The 19,848-nt window shown below is 41.4% G+C and overlaps 1 protein-coding gene across 1 annotated transcript; it reads right to left on the bottom strand.

Moving 5' to 3' along the window:
* Window positions 1-598: 598 nt before the first annotated feature.
* Window positions 599-19,112, bottom strand: LOC131890182 (follistatin-related protein 1-like). The gene is made up of 9 exons (XM_059239484.1): window positions 18,961-19,112; window positions 18,676-18,804; window positions 9,004-9,214; window positions 6,596-6,724; window positions 6,427-6,518; window positions 2,536-2,687; window positions 1,537-1,649; window positions 999-1,062; window positions 599-852 (listed from the first exon to the last, which is right to left on the bottom strand). The coding sequence occupies exons 2-9, from the start codon at window positions 18,733-18,735 to the stop codon at window positions 630-632; spliced, it is 1,044 nt and encodes a 347-aa protein (XP_059095467.1). The 5' UTR covers window positions 18,736-18,804; window positions 18,961-19,112; the 3' UTR covers window positions 599-629.
* Window positions 19,113-19,848: the final 736 nt, after the last annotated feature.

The raw sequence follows: 19,848 nt of genomic DNA, 5'->3' as shown, positions 1-19,848 counted from the left end.
TTACCACTGTGAATAGATATTGATCACATGACAAAAAGGCAAACGAATCGAAGAAATTCCAGAAATTCCCACATGGCAAGAAAGTGCTTATTGAAAACATATGAAAATTAAAAAAAGGCCCAAAGTAAGACACTAAACTTTTCTGAATAAACAATGATACTGCTCTCTTTCGCGTTATTTTTTTTGTTCTCGGGAGTTTAAAATGCCATCGGGTAATGCAGAGGTTCTATAAATAGGCTGATTGAGAAATACCTTCATTCGAATTTTGAACCGTATCCGAAGAAACTGGTGGTAATTTAAAACAAGCCATAAAGTTATGAATGGACACATGTATTATTTTAGACAAAACCAGACCTAAAAGTAATAAAGGCTTGATAGTTTTCGATTCTTAGAAAAAAATCCATCAGCTTTCTCACATCATACTTCGGAAAATAGACCAAAAATAACTTAGTTTATGGGGGATTTGAAGACATTTGCTAGGTCGCTTGATCGAAAATGAGGATCGATTTTAGGACAAGATGATGTTTTTATCTCCCATTGCGGTATTGCCAATATTACGTACGGAACGCCCATTGAAAAATCTTTCAACCTCTCGATCTATAGTTTGTACCATGTTTCGATTTTCTTTATTAAATCATATTGTCCATATCATCATACGTGAATATTTCGTCATCGCCCATTTCAACATCGTCAGACAATGCTTTTTGCAGTTGTCTTTCGAGTTCCTTTTCCAAATTTTCCACCGTGGAGCTTGGTTCAGTGGTGGACACTGTGGAATCTGAATCATCTTGATCAGATTTGGACGATGAACACAATTGCGATGTGCATATCCATTTTCCACAACTACAAACACTGCAAGAAACGGAGGAAAAATACATGCTTGAATATGCAGCTCCCAAATTAACAATGATATATCATGATAGGCAAATGTCCAGCCTTGGCGCCTTCATTACGAGGAAAGCCGAGCTTGTCGACAATAAAGAGAAATTATGCCCTACCATCCATTACAATCAACTTTGGTTTTGGTTCCATCTTCGTAGCGTTTCCGATCCATTCGACAATCTGGAACCAAGACCGAATATGATTAATACATGACAAAGGAAAAATGGATCAAAGAGTCCCGCGCAGTTCATGTTCCACTTGAAACTTTTTCCTCGCTCCGAATTCCAACGCCCAGCTCTTTTTGGGGCAAAGGAGCATTCCTAAACTTCCGGTTCTTATAAGGCAAACTTTTTTTTTGTTGAGCCATAAAATGAAATATATAGCGCCCTTCTATGTTCCACCAGAGTTTTTGTGGGGAAGAGGGATGGAACGACGAGGAGAAGGTTTCAAGGTGGAACAACATGCACACACACACACACACACTGCTACCACCCAACCCTACTCGACTACTTTCCAGGTCCATTTTGGAATTGGAATCTTTTCCTTGCCTCCCTCCCAAGTGCATGAGTATGTTCTCATTGGGCCTAATTTATGAGGGCACATTGCTTTTGCTTTGCCGAGCAAACCCAACGGAAATATTTGTTTGCGCCTCACATTTGTTCGATGGCTCGTAATCGTGGCTCATAAGTTGGATGAATTCTTGCTTGCTCAGTCGCCAATCTTGGTCTCGGTCTCCTTCTTCGACCAGTGCATCCAAACAGAGAAGTCTGCAATGGAAATGAGTGATGGAAAGGTTAAAAGTCATTTCTTTCTCGGCTTATGACTCAAAAACAGTCAGATGAATGCTGACGTCACAACTAGCAATGGGAAGATAATTTCAGCCCTGCATGTGTCCTCTCCCCAAAAACGATAGCATTCATCTCAAGACATACTTTCAAGGTGAGGTTAAAACTGTCCACTAGAAAAATGGCATCATTTTTACTACATGGTGGTTCATAAATCCGAAATTCGGTACTTAGAAGGAATTGAATTCAATAAAGATTAATCAAAAAGTTGAATTCCCATCCCTAATTCAACGCGTAAATCCAAGAAATATTCCATCAGGCTTTTAAAAGTATTCATTTTCTGGGTCGAATGCTGAAATACATACAGTTTCTTGTAACCTTAATCATCCCTTGAGCACACTGAATGAAACCTAATCCCAATTTCGTCCGACACGTTGCCAAATTTGGCTTTTTTCAAAAATTGAATTTGTCAGAAACCAGCTCTTTAAACAGTAAATAGTGTTAGCTTTCAAAAGTGATGACAATTTTAAACCAAATCATAACATTTGTTGTAAATTACCAGAAAATGGTTAGTTCACAAAAACGCAATACAAACTTGAAACTCTTAATTGATTTTGAACATCTGCGAACCCTCCCAACATAACTTGTCCATGTTTTAGGTGGGACCTGAAGAGATGATTTGCACCATGCACTCTCGTAAACATGAGTCATCTGGCCAAACACACACGATTCTCGGAATCGGGAAGTTTATAGCTTTTGGGCACTTTTTCGTCAGGCCAGTCTCAGATTGTACCCTCTGACTAACCCATGATTTGCCTTGAGGTAGACAAAAGTACATGCGTGCACCTGAGTCAATGGGCCCACTCACTTTTGTTGCTGAATTTGTTTCTTGACGTTATCTGATTGATAAGTTTTGTTTCGCTCAATGTACTTAAGCCACTCGATTGAGTCCACGAAGCCGTTTCTATCCTTGTCAGATGTATTGAGGTGATGATAAACAATTTGATGGTAGCCCATATCCTGGAATCAAGAGATGAGAGAAAGAATGCGATCGGCCTGGCTGAATTGGATAACAACAAGGTTGGATGGAATCCACCGAAATGTATGCAGATAGGCGGCTTGGAGTGATAAAGGATGTGCATGTACATATGTAAATCGGGTTCGGTAACACACGACTATGCGAGAAGGATTTCATGGATTAACCATCTTCTCGGCTTTCACGCATCTTCAATGCAATGCTTCAATTGCTCCCCCTTCCTCGTCCTCCTCAGTAGTAATGCCCCCCTCCCTCCCTTGAGATTGATGGGGACTGCCAAGGAATTCTATCCCACCTTCACCACAGGCAATATTTGGTATACATACAGGGTCCGACATATTAAATACAACTCTTGAAAGTCTTGAGAATCCATCTCCGTTTCATTAATAAGTAATAACGTCCAATAATGAACAAAAAACCGACAAACAATGAATGCCAAATGTATAGAAAAGAATGCCAATTGTACATTGACTCTCAAGAAATGGAAAGTAGCGCCCTCTAGGAACTGAACTTCGTGCGTCCTCTTGAGTTTTTGACGGCAGTGCATCCAGACGAATGGCAAAGAAAAGGGCCAAATAATTGTCAAGCAGCGCAAGGAAAAGCCTCAGCTGAAGGGACTGACCCTTATTCTGGTGCGCCGTAAGGTTCTTTCTTTCTTTTTTCTTTCTTCCATAACATAAAAGAGCAGTTGTGCCAGACTGACTTGGCAAATTTGCAAGCAGGGCTTGTTTGGCAATAGACTTTTAAGACAAATTCAATTGATAAATCCTGCACAGATCAAACAATTTTCAACAGATGAACCTATATTAAGGATTTCCAAGGACAAGGCTCTAGAGGACGCCCGTTATGCTCTAAACCTTTGCAAGTGGCTTCCTTGTTTTCGTTGTGGTTAAACCTTGAGAGTCCATAGTAGAATTTGAAAACAATGAAAAAAGAATGAACATGTGGTGGGTTTTGTCAGTGATGAAAAAACAGCTATTTCAGCGTATGATAATCTCTCAGAGCCCAAATCAGTTTCACTAATCAATACATATGTACATTCTGTAAGATGTAAAATATTAAAACTTCAGTTCGTTTATGAACTTTCAATATTTTTTTTTAGAAATTATCTACAGCGGATACAACTGACCCTAAAACCAGGGATGATACTATCTGTGGCCAAATGTTCAATACATATAGCCAGCCACACGTTTGAAAAGCTTTACCTACCTTCAACTAGATATGCTTGTTGAACTTTCAATTATTTTCAAGAACTACCCCTAAAACCTGAATGCACGCAAGTCACTCAATGCCATTTACTCCATTACTACCAACAAATGTAATTTCCAATGGTGATTACTGAAAGATTATTGAGCAGAATTAAATTCCGTTGAAGGTCATCATACCCTCAGATTTACTCTCAGTTTTCTTTTTTATCATAAATTTGTCATTTAAGTATTACGGTAAATCAACAACAATGTATTGCAGTATAGAGAACTGATGAATCTCTACAATCTTTTTAACATTTAAGTGTCGTATGAATCGGTATAGTCGTGGTAATCCAAGTGTTTTGGTATTGCCAATTCGTCCTCCGCACCCTGTAGTAGTCAGAAAATCTTGCCTTTGGGCCAAAGTCGTCCAGCTATCCTTTTCTTACTCCTTTGGCTGGCGTTCAAGGGTGCCAGGAACTGGAGATCTGCAGTCTTGGCAACAAAAAGCCGACTCCAATATTCCACTTGACCAAATATTTCGGCGTCATTGGCTCATTTTTTTCGCCTCAGACTCTGGGCAAAAAATGGCGGGTTTTTCTTTCCTTCGAATGCCAATTGAGCGGTCACCGGTCCTCGTCAATCTCTTGGTTGGTGCTAATATCAGGGGTTCAGGCTAAGTTTCCTTCACAACCTTGCCAAACGTACAGAGAACCTTGGAACTGGTCTTGTCAGAATGTGAGTAGATAAATTTGGGTGGCAAGTCCTCGGGGAGTGGAGCATAACTTCAGGAAGTTTTGTTACCAAAACTGCATCCAATCTCATTATTCACCCCCAAAATTGCATCAAGGGTTATTGTCCTCGAGACTTTTCATACACTTTAGGGGTCTCTAGTATATCAAAAAAATCCTGGAAAAGTGGAACATTTTCAATTGGGCCTGGAACGTGCGGGATGATCCAAGTTCAGGCTACGAAACCGAAACACATTCAAGATGTAGCCACAATTTCCAACTTTTTTCAGCCGAACTTTTCCGCTCTCTAAAATTGGGCAGGTGGGTGATCTTAATCCATGACAAGAACTCAATCTTAACTTCGTCTCAAGAAACCTGAACTAGTTCATATTTTTGAGTGAGAGCTCACTGAACGAATTCGATCCCTACAGGAAAAATTGTGGTGCTCAAATAAAAGTAGTATTATGGATGATTCGGCTAGATTGTCGACACTTTTGGAAGATTAGGGATAGCAAAGAAGCCCTAGAAAGGTTTTCAGCTCCCAAAGGCCACATAGGAAAAAGGTCGTATACGGCTAATCTTATGGTTAAGTGCATCATTGGGAACTCTTCTTCATATCTTCCCAAGACTACTGATCATAACTCCTTTTGACAGACCTCAACGGTGTTGTGGTATACAGTTCCAGAATGCATTTGACCTCTCTACCCAATATATACCTATATAGTTGGTATCTATAAAGGTCAAATGCATTCTGGAACACGTTGGAGCTCATTTGAAATTGTGGCCCGCTGTTGCATGTCTCGAGAATCAATTTTGACCGCATTTGCCGGAATGCCTGACTTTTCAGTCTATGAGATGCAAGCCCAATAAACGAGGCCTTCCTTTAACAATTGAGCGACGAACTCAGTGAATCAGGGTCAGAACATAAATAAAGGTCAGAAATTGAATTTCATCAATGCAAATTGCTCTCACGCTATAAACATTGCTTTTAGCAAGAAGTTCGAAGATTCTGTATTAGAAAATTTGAACAGAAAACAAGTAATAATTTTCACCAACTTTTTTTTTTGAAAACAGCAAATACCAGATCACAACCAAAAACAACCCTAAAAAAGCCTCAAGTATTCACTGTGCATCTTTGACAAAAATTACAAATTGTCTTGAAAATTATCAATATTTTCTTAACTCATTGAAGAAAATAACAGTGGAAAAGAAAGTATAAATCGCCTCTCAATGTCATTTGTCCACGTAATTTAAACCTAGCCAAAGTACAATTTAAACGTTTCTTCATTTCGGATTTCAAAGTCTTTTTATAGTGCCGTCGTTTTTCCTTGTAGGTCAAACCATTTAATTTACACATTTGACATTATTTCTGAACCCTCTCTTTTGCTTTATGTAAAATTGGGCATCAATCTGAATTTAGCAAATACTTGAAAAAAGTCGAATGTTTTAAGATTAGAACTTGTCAATACTATTAGTTTTTGGAAGGGTCTGTTTTAAAACCTACAATACAAGTGGAGTTACACGAACCATGAGCTTTTTCTAGTCAAAAACCACGATTGTAATGCTACGTCCATAATAATGATAATAACAGAAAGTCAGAATGATTCTAAATCTGAGCAAGTGATGTCTTTTCACACATTTCTAATGTTTCCTTTGTAGAAACCCCCATTTACTTAATGAATCCCCACAGCAGGGCGCCTGGGCGCAACTATCTACATATGCATACTACGAATTGTTCCATGAAATCTCCTGTAATGCTTGAGCGACCTAAGGAGTGTATTGTGCAGTACATACAGTATTCTCACCTCATTGTACCATGGCTGCTTCTCAGCAGTGAGGCTCATCCAACTGATCAAGAATTCTCGCATTCGGTTCCGTTCGTTTTGATGGCAAGCAACTGGAGTGGAACATGGGACAAACAGTTGGTTATGTTTGCGAAAAGAAACGTCAGAGGAGGGTGGGTTTTGATCTTACTTGGGACCACGATGTGAGATTCATCGTAAGCCTTGACCTCGTCAGCAGCCTTTTGGATGAGGCTCTTGAGCTGGATAAGAGGATCCTTGGAGCAGGAATGATCGTGCTTCTTGGCATGGATGTGAATACCTAAAAATTAGACACAAACATTCGTATATTTCTGCACGTTCCTCCCTCACTTGGGGCACAAATAGTTTTCCTGATGGCGCATTTTCATATCGCATTGTTGGGTTGGCGGCTGGCATTCTTGAGCGGCGAAATTGTTTCAAATTGTAAAACTTTTTGAAACTGACACCCTCAAGATGGAGAGAAGCACTTTGAAAGACTTTGGCAAGACACATCACGCCCGTTTTCCCTTAGAACTTTCTGAGTATGTGTATAACTGCAAATTGTGGGAGATCTGCTGACTGAAGAAATGTTACGTAGGGTCTCACTCCTTAGGAGAAGGAAAAAATCGTTCTAACCGGATGCAAGCTCACGATTTATAGCGTAATACACTACTGTACATAAAATTCCAAATGAGATATGATGGAAAATGACGATCCTACTTTTCAGAAGTGTCAGGTTGAACATTGAAGGATTTTGAGAGCAGAGCGTTGTCGCTTTGTTTTACGAACTTTTGTGCCAAATGCAAAAGCAAAGTTTGGTCCCAAACAAATGAAGGACAGACAAGTTGAGGTGGCTTGGATTTGGGAAGTTATTCAAAAGAGCCCTTGATTTTGTAATGAAGAGCTTTGGCAACAATTCATTGATGTCACACCCCGGGTTTGTTGGCGTAGTGTGTGCGATATGGAGTTGAGCAAACATGCCAGTTGTGAAACTTCTCCTCAAAATCCAATTCAAATTCCTGCCCGTCTCATTTGTAACGACTGGATCACAAAAGAAGATCCTCGTTGCCCCGAGTTTCAAATTTGAAAGTAGAACTTCATTCTCCGTCAATGAAAGCCTAGTCATCCCTGTCTTTGATGAGATCTAATAATGTGCTAATCTGCAACTTTTCCCTGAATAACACCCATGCCTGGTTGACTTTCAAGCGTCCAATACTTATTTCCCCTTCTCCTCAACTCCACCGAGGAATTACACCCAAGGGACTGCCTCCAAGCTGTTCCTCTGTCCCATTGGATGCGACCTACGTACCGTATACAGAGAGCAGTTTTCTCACTGATGTGGTCACAACAACTGAACTAGAGACATCTCAAGCAAGAGCGAGTTTTCCGTTAAGTACCACTACACAAAAGGCACAATACCTGGGAGAAAGAATTGCCCTTCTCAGTTTAATTAAACTTGTTCCATGCTAATTGGACCTCGGGCATTTCTCCCAAGAACATTCACCCGGGCGCTCAACACCCAATGGACCAATGAAGATGTTGGCCATACTTTATAAAACATGAAAAAAGGGCGAGATATGGACCAAGGGACATGGAAAGGGTCCCGGTAACGCGGTTGATAATCATAAAGGCTCCACAAGATCTAGTTTGACGGCCCTAACCTTCATCTAAAGGATCATTTGATCTAACGTCATGAAAAAAATAGAGCATGTGCTGAAGGCCAAATCGTACGTAATCGTACCCAGTCCTTATCCTCTTCCCACCCACCCACACACACCTTACTTCAAGGTGTTCCACATGCACATTCATTTTAGGAGGACTCTTCATTAGAGCGGAGCCTCTTAGGGCCTCCTCAAGGCCTCTCATCCTCTTTTTTGGCAACCTCCTAACTCTATCTTAATCCCGTTCCAAATTTCAAATCGCCGTAATTGGACCCATTCCGATGAATGATAATAGCTCTCTGAATGTGGATTAAGGCTTTGTGTGGGTCCTCTCAGACTGGAGTTGGAACTTGGCAGCGATAAATCTCTGAACTTGTGTCTGCTAAAGAGAAGGAACATGGAAGGTTTTTTTACCAAGAATGAGTGGACCCCCCGCTACGAGTGAGAAGTGTTCATACTCAGTTTGTTCCATTTTTGCCCCAAACCTGGCTCCCCCGTGATTATTACTTTGCGAACACGAGGAGGTGAGGCAGATTCATTTTTTGATCCAGAAATGCTCCTTGGATCCTTATCTCCCGCAGCCTTCCTTGCAAAACTTAGACAAACTTTATTAAGAACGTTATTCATGTGTGCTCCATATCGGGATCCCTCTTGAGCCATTTTGTCTTAAAGTGCGACGACCATTGGCAAACCAGTCAAACTGGTCACCCTGTCAAAATGAATAATGCGTCTAATGCCAATACAGGGAAGCAGGGAAGATAACCCAAAGGATAAAATACATCCTTGATCGATCAACAATTTCTAGGATAAGGTTTTCCTTCTATTCTCACCGGAGTATTTGAACGGGGAAGGAGGAAAACCGACAACGTACACTACTCCCTCTACTACTACTACCTACACCCGATCCCCATGGTCTCACCTCTTAAGCACGCTTCTCTGTGCAGTTGGCAATGGCTCTCATACATCATTCCATCTGACCCACACACGTGTCTTCGGCGATGAGATCCTTTGTGGTGGGTGGGTGGGCATTTGGACCGACAAACGCAGGCTGGACTTCCCGATGACAGGACACGGCATTCCCGACCAGGGCGACATTTGACAGGATGACATAACGACACGGGATCCAATGCCTGCGGGCAAGAGAAGTTTGAAAGTGGTGTTTGAAATGTAGATCTACTACATAGAACTTCATTGTAATGGATGGTTGTTGGGTGATGGAGTTTAGGGTTCGGAACATGTTGTGTGTGTAGTGAACTGACTTTGGAACTTTCGTTCCGTTCTAATGTTGCTTGAATTTGAGTATTCGATATTGTTTGGCAAGAGCCCAGGAGAGTGGGTTGGATTTTCCCATTGGGAGTTCTTTTGAAAGTAATGTCCTTTTGAAACGAGAGACTTGAAAAGGCTTAAATTGGGTGGAAGGTGGTTTTGTTGGTGATTGGCGGCCAACCCGTTTGTAACATGTGCGCCAGTTCTCAAGAGACGGTGATGACAAGACATCATCGTAAAATCGGATTCTCTTCAATATGAACGAGTCTACCACCCACAGTAGTGCCACGTAGGGTACAAAGCAACGAAGAATTCCCCATCCATAGATATATGGCTCGGTCAGATGCTTGGCTTGATTTAGTACGAACCTTTGAAAAAAAATAGGGCTCCACATATTTTGTATCCTTCAGAGCGTCGAATGATCGTTGAAGAGTGCTGGGTAGGACAAGTTTGGAAGTCTATGATAGACCTTCTTAGAAGCTGGGTGTGGAACGACCTTGAAGCGAGATTTAATGGTTTTTGCTCCCTGAAGCCTTTTGGCAGTCAAGTGCCCGATTTTAAGAGTTGTGTCCACAATTTAGCGACAAACACGTCGATATTTTCGACAGGCTTTGTGACAGTAATCTGAGCCCTAAAATCCAATCCTTTCTGTGATTCTCTCCCATCTTTCGTGCCCTCTCTCAGCATTCCCTCGAACCTCCTCCAAACTTCACCAAAAGGCCTCGAGGACATAAAAAAGGCTGAGAAGGAGGCAATGTATTTCCGTGAATGGGTCTTTTTCGCACATTTGTAAAAAACGAGGGACTGAAAATAAGTTGTTTCGACTCCTTTCTTCCATCACCTCCATATCTGGAAGTCGCTCTAGTTATACTTTAGAGAGTAAATTATGCATTGGGTACGCCTGTAAATTCCAGATGTTGAGCGGTGCAAGTGAAGGTTTGAAGGAGGGCAATTTAGGATCATACATGATGGGGGGGGGGAGGGGCTGTTTCAGTTTTATCCAGATCTCTCATCTCAGAACAAATTAAAAGGCCACTTCGGAGATTGCCACCGCCACAGATGTCAACTAATGCCTTGCTTGGTTCGACCACAGATGATAGATTGGAATCATGGTGAGGACAATCACCAGCACACGAGCGCAATACTTTCTTTTCTGCTTTGCAACCTCGGATCATGTCTCAACTTAACTTAACGTTCGAAGGAGACACCTTGAAATGAAACCAATTTCCAATTACAAAGAATGATCCACTGAAAAATTGGCCTTCGTAACTTGAAATAAGGGTACGGCAGACTCTGGATCACGATCTAGTATCTGCAGTCCCTTCAGAGTCTGTGATGGCAGTATATTGCTAATTCGGCGGGCCAGATGCCTTCAGCTTCAGCACTCATTACCATAGAAATTAAGAATGTCAAATGGTGTTTGAGAGGCCTGATTTAGCGTTCCAATAGCCTCGAGCGCTGGAGTCCTAGCATGTCAGGATGAAGGGGGCTTTTGTAATGATGAGGGACCATCCAGAGCCCGTGGACCAACACTCTTAGGTGGACGGTGAGTCGCTCCTCTTGTGAAGCTCTTGAAATGAATGCCTGGTCACGACCGACTTTCCAATGAGAAGGGAACGGAAGGATGGGAGATCAAGGATGGACGAGACCACGTGTGCCAAAAATAGGCCGTGGACCTCAAAACACGTCTTTGTGCTCAAGCTACACTACTATATCGCTAGTACAGTACACTGTACGTTTGTAGTGTAAGAAATGCATCCAGTATGGACTCTGAACCGAGGGATAAGTTTCATGGATGATGAATTGTCGTTCTCAGTGGCCTCCGAGGAACGGGTTGGGCTCCCAATTGGAGGTGATAAATTGGACACTCCAAATACGGAGACAATGGCTTGAATTGAGTGAGTTGTTCATTAGTCACGATGCAAGAAAGTGACACGCAAATGTATCAGGCAGAAAGTTGCAAGATGTCAAGTTCACGACATGGTCTCATAAGAATTCAAAAAATTGTTATAAATTTTGATATTTGACGCATTTTCCGGGAGAAATTGTAGATTAAGATTTTTTCCAAATTGGGAGAAAAAGGCTCAGGAAGTTTTGCCCAAAGAGAGCAAAAATGAATAAAAATACTTTTTTGCCCAAGCAAGAATTTTAAATGACCCTGATTAGTTTTAAAGTTTAAAGTCAGCTTAGCCAGTGGCTTGAAATTTTGCTTACGTGTTGTCAAAATCAAAATTGCCAAACTTGAGAGATCCGTGATGTTCTTTGCGGCGATTTGCAAAGAAATATCACGCTTTCATTGTGGCTTTTTTAATGAAAGCGAACTTTTGATATTTGAAACAACAATGAGAAACCAAACTTCGTCGTTCGGTACAAAAAATGCGTGTATCAAACGAGAAACTCGAGAAAACCCTTGGACAAAAGAATTGAGGCGGAGAAAAAAATATGGAACACAAGCGAACCAATCTACGGCTAGATATGAACTTGCTTTAAAATGTAGTGAAACTTTGAGCTGTTCAGCCAAATTGCCTTTTCTGCTCCTAATCTAGCTTCTCATACTTTTTAGGCCCTCAGGGGGTTCTCAAGAACTGTAAAAAATAGTCGAATCAAACGCTTTTAGAAAACTGCAGATGGGCAATGCTCGCAACTTCGATCATATTTGCAAGTATTTTCACCAACATGTTCAAAAGTCAAACTTCAAACCTCTGACTCAGCATTGAGGTTCACCTGTTTGTTTAACCGGGAAATTCTGGTGGCTATGCCATATATCATTGTCTACTCAAGACGCAAGGTGGAATAAAAGGAAACACTTTCTACAACTATTTTTAATATCAAACCAACTTCCAAGGAAGTCTCGCAACCAGGAAACTATGTAGTAGATAAGGCCTTCGTTGGAGAAGAATCAAGACACTTGGATGAGGATGGTATCTTCACAGACACATGGAACATGTCATCGTGGTTGATGTGTAAACTGAAAATGACATTTGGAAGCCCCAGAATAGACACGTGTTCTCTATCTCTGTTTCTCAGTGGGTGCTCAGGGCCAAATGGAAAGGTCTTCTTCGCTTCATCTTGTTATGAATAATCTTTTCGACCACAAAGAGACTGAGAGGGAACATGGACATTAATGCATTACTATCCCTCATTCTGTTGTTCAATATACTGTATAGCCTGAAGGGATTTGGTAAATGAAAGCTTCTCGCCGAGAGAGCATTAGTTGTGTGCTGGTCATGTCAACTTTGCTTTGCTTTGTTGTTTTTACTACCAGAGGTAAAAATTATAGGGGCCGTTTCTTTAACAACTTTCCTCGAATACATCACATTCCCTTGAGTTTAAGCAATGAGACCATAATCATGATCACCATGGATCTTGATCATTGAGGGTGGTAGAGTATTCATAATAAGCTTTTTGTTAAGAGCAAAAGTCCCCCAAACAAGCTTGAATCTTGGAAGCTATGTTTCTTAACTTTGAAGAAAGCCTTTAGACAGTGCTTTTGAGCCAATGTCCAATGTGAAAAGAAATAACTAATTGACATACCAATTATATTTCATACACCATTGACAAACATTTTGTTGATGACCCGCTTGAGTATTTATTACTTATCCCTCGTCCTTTCATCTTCAAAATTACCTATATGGCTTTGCATTCCATACACGTATTATATAAAGTGGACGCGTTAGTCGATATTGACGGCCCTATACATTGCTCATTTACCTAAATAAGGAACACATCGATATGAAATAAAAACTTTCGTCGTTCCAAACAAATCGATTCCTCGTTGTATGCTATTCTAAAGAGCCGGGCTCTAATTCGTGCCATGACAGGTTTTTGGAAAGGAGGCTATGGATCATAAATGGAAATGCCGGAGGTCGACTGGACCAATGAGATAACATTCAAAAGCAAAAGCAAGGTTATTCAGTGTAAATGCTTTTCTATGAAAGGACAGAAGGCCACAGAAGCAACCCATGGTCAAATACACGTCGTTGTGCCAACTTTCCCCACTATCCATTCACTACCCTATAAACGAGTATTTGTAGATTCCCTCCTTCCTTCCTTGGCATTGGTGGTAAGCAAATACGGTAGTTCAACATCGAGTGACCACCGGAAACATAAATAAACCCAAGGTTTTGAGACTATTTCAATGAGATGATAATGAAAAACTTTGAGCCTTTCAACGGTCGGAAAAGAGAGACAAGGACAATATCGTGACTCATATTGAAAGGCTTCTTGAAAGGAGAGAGATACGAGTTCTTTCGACATTGGTTTCTCAATAAGGTGGACCGGCTTTGTGACCCTTTGTTTTTGACCGTCCCTTCCTTCCTATTGATTATCTGAGACTTCAAGCAAGCTCAATATAAGTGGAACTACCACGTTGGACTAAGCAATCCTTCGCTGAGAACCGATACGGATTCGTTTTTTACTTTTCAGAAAGCGCTAGTGAGGACACGATGGTACTTTCTTACGAAAGGAAAGTGTAAAAGACGGAACAAAAAGTGCCCAAGAGTTCTTGTCGGAACATAATGCGTCTTAATATTTGTTCCTTCAAATGATGATCAGATTCGTAGTTTTGTCCTTGGTCGCGTTTTCCGTTGGTTCTAATACTCTCGGCCTTGGTGAGTTCTTTGTGTACAAAAAGTCGTGCTATTAGGAACTTGGCAGCGCCTTGTCCCAAGAGAAGTGACGGGACAGTTTTTTCCCGCACGTAGTAGGTCCCATCAGGGACCTTGAGGCTTGATCAAGTCTCTTAAAGCGCATTTTTAAGACATACGGTTAAGTAACCACAACCTTTAATTCAATTTGAACCTTGCGTCTTGGTCACGGGCGATTTGAGTGAGCGTACTTTGAGCGACCCTGGACGATTTAGAAACGGACCAATAAAAGGCAGAAAAAAGTTGGGCTAAGTTAATAGAGAAGAACTCACCTTCGCAAGACGTACAGGGTAATCCCTACATTGAGACCCATGTTTGACAATAAAAGCACTTTAAACTTGGTGAGCGAGGATACAGTTTCAAGAAAAATGCTCTGACGAATTTTGTTGCAATTGGTTAGCTTAGTTATGGAACCATAATCCTCGCTTGGGAAATGCCACTCACCTCTATAATCGAAAACTTTTTGAAGGCCTAACACTTATGTAATGCTATTAATAAAGAACAAATAGTTTCAGCTTTTCTTCCGAAAGCATTATCTACATTCAGGCATTAAGTCAAAAACTGCGGTTTGAAATTTGGTGGACTACCCTGTACAATCATACCCACTGAAGGTTATTCAGTGGGCCCCTGGTATGTGAATTTCAAAACCAAGCTCAGAAAAGAATCCCTAAAGAAATTGTACGGCCTCAAGTGGATCCATGTATCTTTTCAGTTGTTCGTTGACGTGGACAAGGCGCATGCGGGCTAAACAAAATCCCTAGATCCAATTTTGGTTCCTCTGACCTCACTTTCCAAGCCCCCATCAAGACTTCTTCAAGCAATACCGTGCCATAAACAAGTGCGTTTTAATGTTATCTAGTGCACATTCGGTGGTTAGAGGTCCTCAAGGCGGACAGTGTCCTCGGGATAAGTGTATTTTGTCCGGATTAAGACGGCAAAAAGTGCAGACATAGACATTTTATCAAGGCTGAGATCAATTTTTAGTTCCCCCCCTTTTTCCAGCCAAGATCTAGTAGTAAACGGACCGCGAGGAGAATCTTGAGGGAAGCAATTATATTTGGATTTTTTTTTCAAGGAAAATCTCATGCATACCGAGAACGATTTGCGTGATCTGGCGTCTTTATGGAATCATTTCGTCCAGATCTGGATCTTGCATTCTAGCTCCGTTCATTGAATTTATATTGAGGAATTAAGATCGTTCTTTTCTAGATGTCGACTGATTTGCTTCAGGGCCCAGGAAAAAGTTAGAATCACATGGAAATTTCATTCGAGATTCATATCCAGTCAGGTCTTCGGTTTTGGAGTCTCTTTAGACCACACCACCACACCTCAGTCGTTAAGTGCATTCAATTTTCCAATGCATTTTTGTGCCTTTGAAGTTACTTGGAGACCCGGAAGATGAAAGCATAATCTAGGCGCTCCTCAAGTTCTTCTGACGAATGAACACGTCCCAAGAGCGAGTGGAACTGAACCCAAGACCCAGGAGACATATCGACAACATCCGAAAGACGTAGGAGTTCCAAGTACAATAAGTTATGTATATAACAAGTCGAAAGCCAACTTTGAGCATTAACTAGATTTTGAAAGTTAGCTTCTATCCCCTTAGTGCATTGAAAGTAGTACCTTTAGTCTGTCTAACATATTATGGAACATGGCTGTCCCAAGGAACAAGAGCTATTTTTCCTTAATTATAACTGGAACCCTGGATGTTTATACAGTGAGTATTGTCTTAGTACAATGCCATGACATTCGACACTCGTGGATCTTTCCGCAGAGCACTGACGAAGAAACGTTGTGGAACATGGTACCAATTCGATTGCTCCACAGAAGGCCACGTTGACGCCTCCTTTTGTGGTGGAAAGTGGAACATTACCCTCAAATGCACTGAACAAGATCGATCGATGCCTCCGATTGCAATCAAGGACTGAAAAATACATGCACCTTTCATTGAGCACTTTGGGATATGTGCATGATTTGTTCCAATTCAAATAATGATAATAAAAATGGAAATTGACGTATTGTCCAAGCAAAATAAAGTTGTGAATGAGGCTTACAATGACATGAACACTCGAAACTGAGTCCAAGCTATCGATTGACCTTTGATGCATGTCTTGAAGGGTTCTTTGATCTTGCCCTCAAGAGATAAGTGTATCGATTCTTCCAATATCCCATTGTTCCAATTTCAGGATTGCTATTTTTAGCTTAGTGCGTTGGATTCGCATTCGATATTAGTAAAATATCGACCTTTAGATGATGTAGCCGAGATAAAAAATACATTGTCTACGAGACGAACGGTTGAGTTTCGAGCAAGCAAAAACCTTGTTTCCACGGAGAAGATCATTAGCCAAGTTTTGGCTTTCGGCCTTGCTATTGAAATCCTTTCTCCCTCTTCTTTCCAAAGACTTTCTGAATTGAGGTCGAGGTTCGATTTTTTTGGCTTTGAATATTCAAATCGGATCCTGGACCGACCCTTGATGGAAAACGGATAGTTTAATCACGAATATGGTTTGATCAGGATGATCACCCGTTGCACTCAAAATCCTCGCTTTCTTGTCCGATGCTCGAGGAAGGATTCAATACCTGCTCGAGTATTGGAAAACCTGGAAAATGTTCCACAGTCCTGTCCAACATCTGGAACTCTTCTCTCGAAATTTTCAATAGCAAACGAGGCAAGGGCAAGAAAACATCAAAGTTGGGTGAGCAAAACCCACTTGGCATGCATTTGGGTTCTTTGGCTTGGCTTCATGCTACTACTACGACTACTACTACTACTACTACTACTACTACTACTACTACTAATAATAGTAGTAGTAGTACTAATACTCCTTGACGTCCGTCTGAAGCTCCCAAGTCAACATACCAACAGCAATCGAATTATGGTCCTTGATTTCGAGGGATTCATTACTGACTGCTTTTTATTTGTGTTCCACCCTCAGCATGCGAGAGGCAAACCAAAAACAGCGCTGAGCAATAACAATGTCGGCACCTTCGTCGGTATTTTGACTTTTGTGATTTATGGGCCGGACCTTGCGAAATAGATTGATTGACATAGAGTGTTATTAGAGGTTGTGCTGGCTTTTTTAGACGGTCCTTTCGCAGCAACCGATCGGAAATTGTTGCCACTCCGACACAACATGTAGAAATGAGAAATGAATGCCGAAAATATTATAGTATTGGAGCTCTGAAATATGGTTTAACAAAGCCATGTCAATCATTGAAAGGACAAGACCTTTGATATTTGGATGAAAATATTGAAAAAAATGTCGAGTTATCATCAATCAATTGGCTAAAATCAATATGAAGGAGACATGTTGACAACTTGGATACACGTCAGCCTCTCAAGGTAAATACTACAAACGATGATACATTTCTGGATTTGTGAACTTCGAATCCATTTTTTTCGGAAGGTCTTGGTTAGTTCAAGAACATCGGCACACTGGATAGAGAGGCTAAGGATGATTTTCAAGCATAAATAAATAAAATCAACTAATTTTGCTTTTATTCAAGTTTTGAAGAGGCAGAAATCATCCAATTCAAATCATATTTGGTTAATAAAGAGCAAATCCTACCCCTATGAATGAAAACAAGGGCTTCGTTTGGGCAACAGGTCAATTCCCCATTTTAGCCTGCCAGTAAAGATTTCAAGCGGTTCTTAAATTCAAGGATCCGGCAATGTTGACTAATTCTTCCTTTTTTTATTTACAAAAGGAGCGGATTGAAAAAGGGCTGCTTTTCAATATTTATTCTGGGGGAAATCCATCTTGCAGAGATGGATACGTTTCAACTTCTCTCAATTCAAGAGAGGTCACTCAAAAGAGGCCGGAAAGTTCAGAATTGAGAGTCAAGGCCAATTTTGGTCCTCCTTTGGCGAACTTTATAGTTCATCATCTGACCGATGCCAACTGGAATGTAGAAAGCGGAAAACGGAAAACGGGAAATCTGAGATCTTTGTTTGCCAAGACGATCTCAAGTGCTTTCTGCACGGATAAAAAAGTTTCCTTAGCTCACGTTAAAAGACAAAAAAAAAGGATCCACTTGGTTCGACTAATGCCATCCGTCGATCAATTAAAGTGCTTAAGAAAACCCTATTTTGCCCAAGAATCTGCCCAAGTGACAACGAAATCAACTTAATCAAAACTCTCACCAAGTCAAGTGCGTCTCTAAAAGTCGCATTGATATGGGTGCTTGAAAGCATAAGATTTGAACCTTATTTTTCCTTATTGTTAACGAAAGTCCTTGGAAAATCTCGCCAGGAATGTTGTGAGCATGTCGGAGCTATTTTCAAATTTTGGCCAGTTGTAGTTGGGTGACGCTGCTTGTTGCGTACCCAAGTTGGGTCCCCCAAAACGTCCCTGCTATTCATCATGATCGGTCTATTCCGCCCACAAACGGTCGAATTGGCGCCAGACCATGGAAAAGCAAAAAAAGTTGGACTCATTCAGGTTGATAAAGTTTCATGTTCTAGTTCTTATCTTCATTGGGAGAGGTGGAAAAAATGCCCCAAATCCACCGGAAACACCGTGACAATTGCCAAATTGGACCAACATGACTCGTTAGCCCAAATTTTAAGGGGTTTGTAGTTGTAGTAGTCCAAAGAAACCTGGGTACATGAACTCAAGTGCAGACATTTGTCAATAGAAAAGGGGGTCGTAATAGGAAAAGAAATTGGAGAAACTCACGAGAATAGACGAGATCCAAAGCGAGAGAAGCGCCAGAGTGAAAACCCCAAAGTGTTCCATGGCAAAGCGAGGGAGCGAGACGAAGAAGATTAGGTAGAAAATGCCTCCAAGTTCTCACAAGAGTCCCATCTATAATTCACGAGGAACATTTCATATCCACGCAAGCACAAATGAATGATCGTACTACTTGGGTTATGAGGAACAGCCCCACACACCGACCCACAAACGACAGTTCAACCTTGGAGACGAGAGTCTTTGGAGGTTGGAGGTTGGAGGTAAGTTTACATATATTAGCAAAGCCCCCATATCCAATGTTGGTTCCGGTTTCGGCTCCTGAGAACGTAACGTGACACAAACGCACCACACAATCAATTTTCATGCGGGAATTCCCCTTATCTCATGTCTTGAAGAGCCTCCAACCCAAACCAAACTGGCACGAAGAAAAGACAAATCATCCTCGGGTTCTTCACCCTGGACGGCGAATCCCTCTTTACTCTCGGGCTCTCGGGTTCTCGGGTTCTCTCGCGTCCGTTTGCCTTGCCCGCGGATCGACTGAGCTTCGCGGCCACCACGATGACCAGACGAAGGCAGACGACGCTCTTGCGTCACTTCTCCCCTTTTTTTCGCACTGGCTGGGTGAGAGGCTCTTGAATTTCCCGCTTCTAAATACAGCATCGTCACCGAAAGTAGAGGAGTGCAAACGATTGTTGTGGTTATCGACTGCAGCTTAATCAGAAACGATTGAACAGTGCTACTGCGTTCAATTGATGACAGCGCCTCTGGTGTCAGAAACCACATCCAAGAAGATTTCCTGCTGTTTCCTATTGCAAGTTGTCTTGGCAGTACATCGTCGTAGTATTATTCACTTATTCACTTTCCAGGTTGTTACTACGGGTTCGATATCTGGCCCGACAGGGTCAAGCTTCTTTATGGAAGGTGATTGCAAATGAGTTATTGCTTGACAAATTTTGACAAAATTGCCAAGGGAGAAGTAACAATTAAAAGGTCGTGTAATAGGGGAATTTCCCCGCTTTGTAGCCCTACAATCTGAATCCCCCACCCACCCACCCACCCCTCCCTCCNAAACAGTCACTTGGTTTAATTTAGATTTTGGAAGCTTGTCATTGTGTTAAAATGAAATGGCATCCCTTGTCGAGGGACTGAAAGAAGAAA

The sequence above is a fragment of the Tigriopus californicus genome, chromosome 11, assembly GCF_007210705.1.
Source record: "Tigriopus californicus strain San Diego chromosome 11, Tcal_SD_v2.1, whole genome shotgun sequence".
Lineage (NCBI taxonomy): Eukaryota > Metazoa > Arthropoda > Copepoda > Harpacticoida > Harpacticidae > Tigriopus > Tigriopus californicus.
This window is presented reverse-complemented; position numbering and strand designations above follow the sequence as displayed.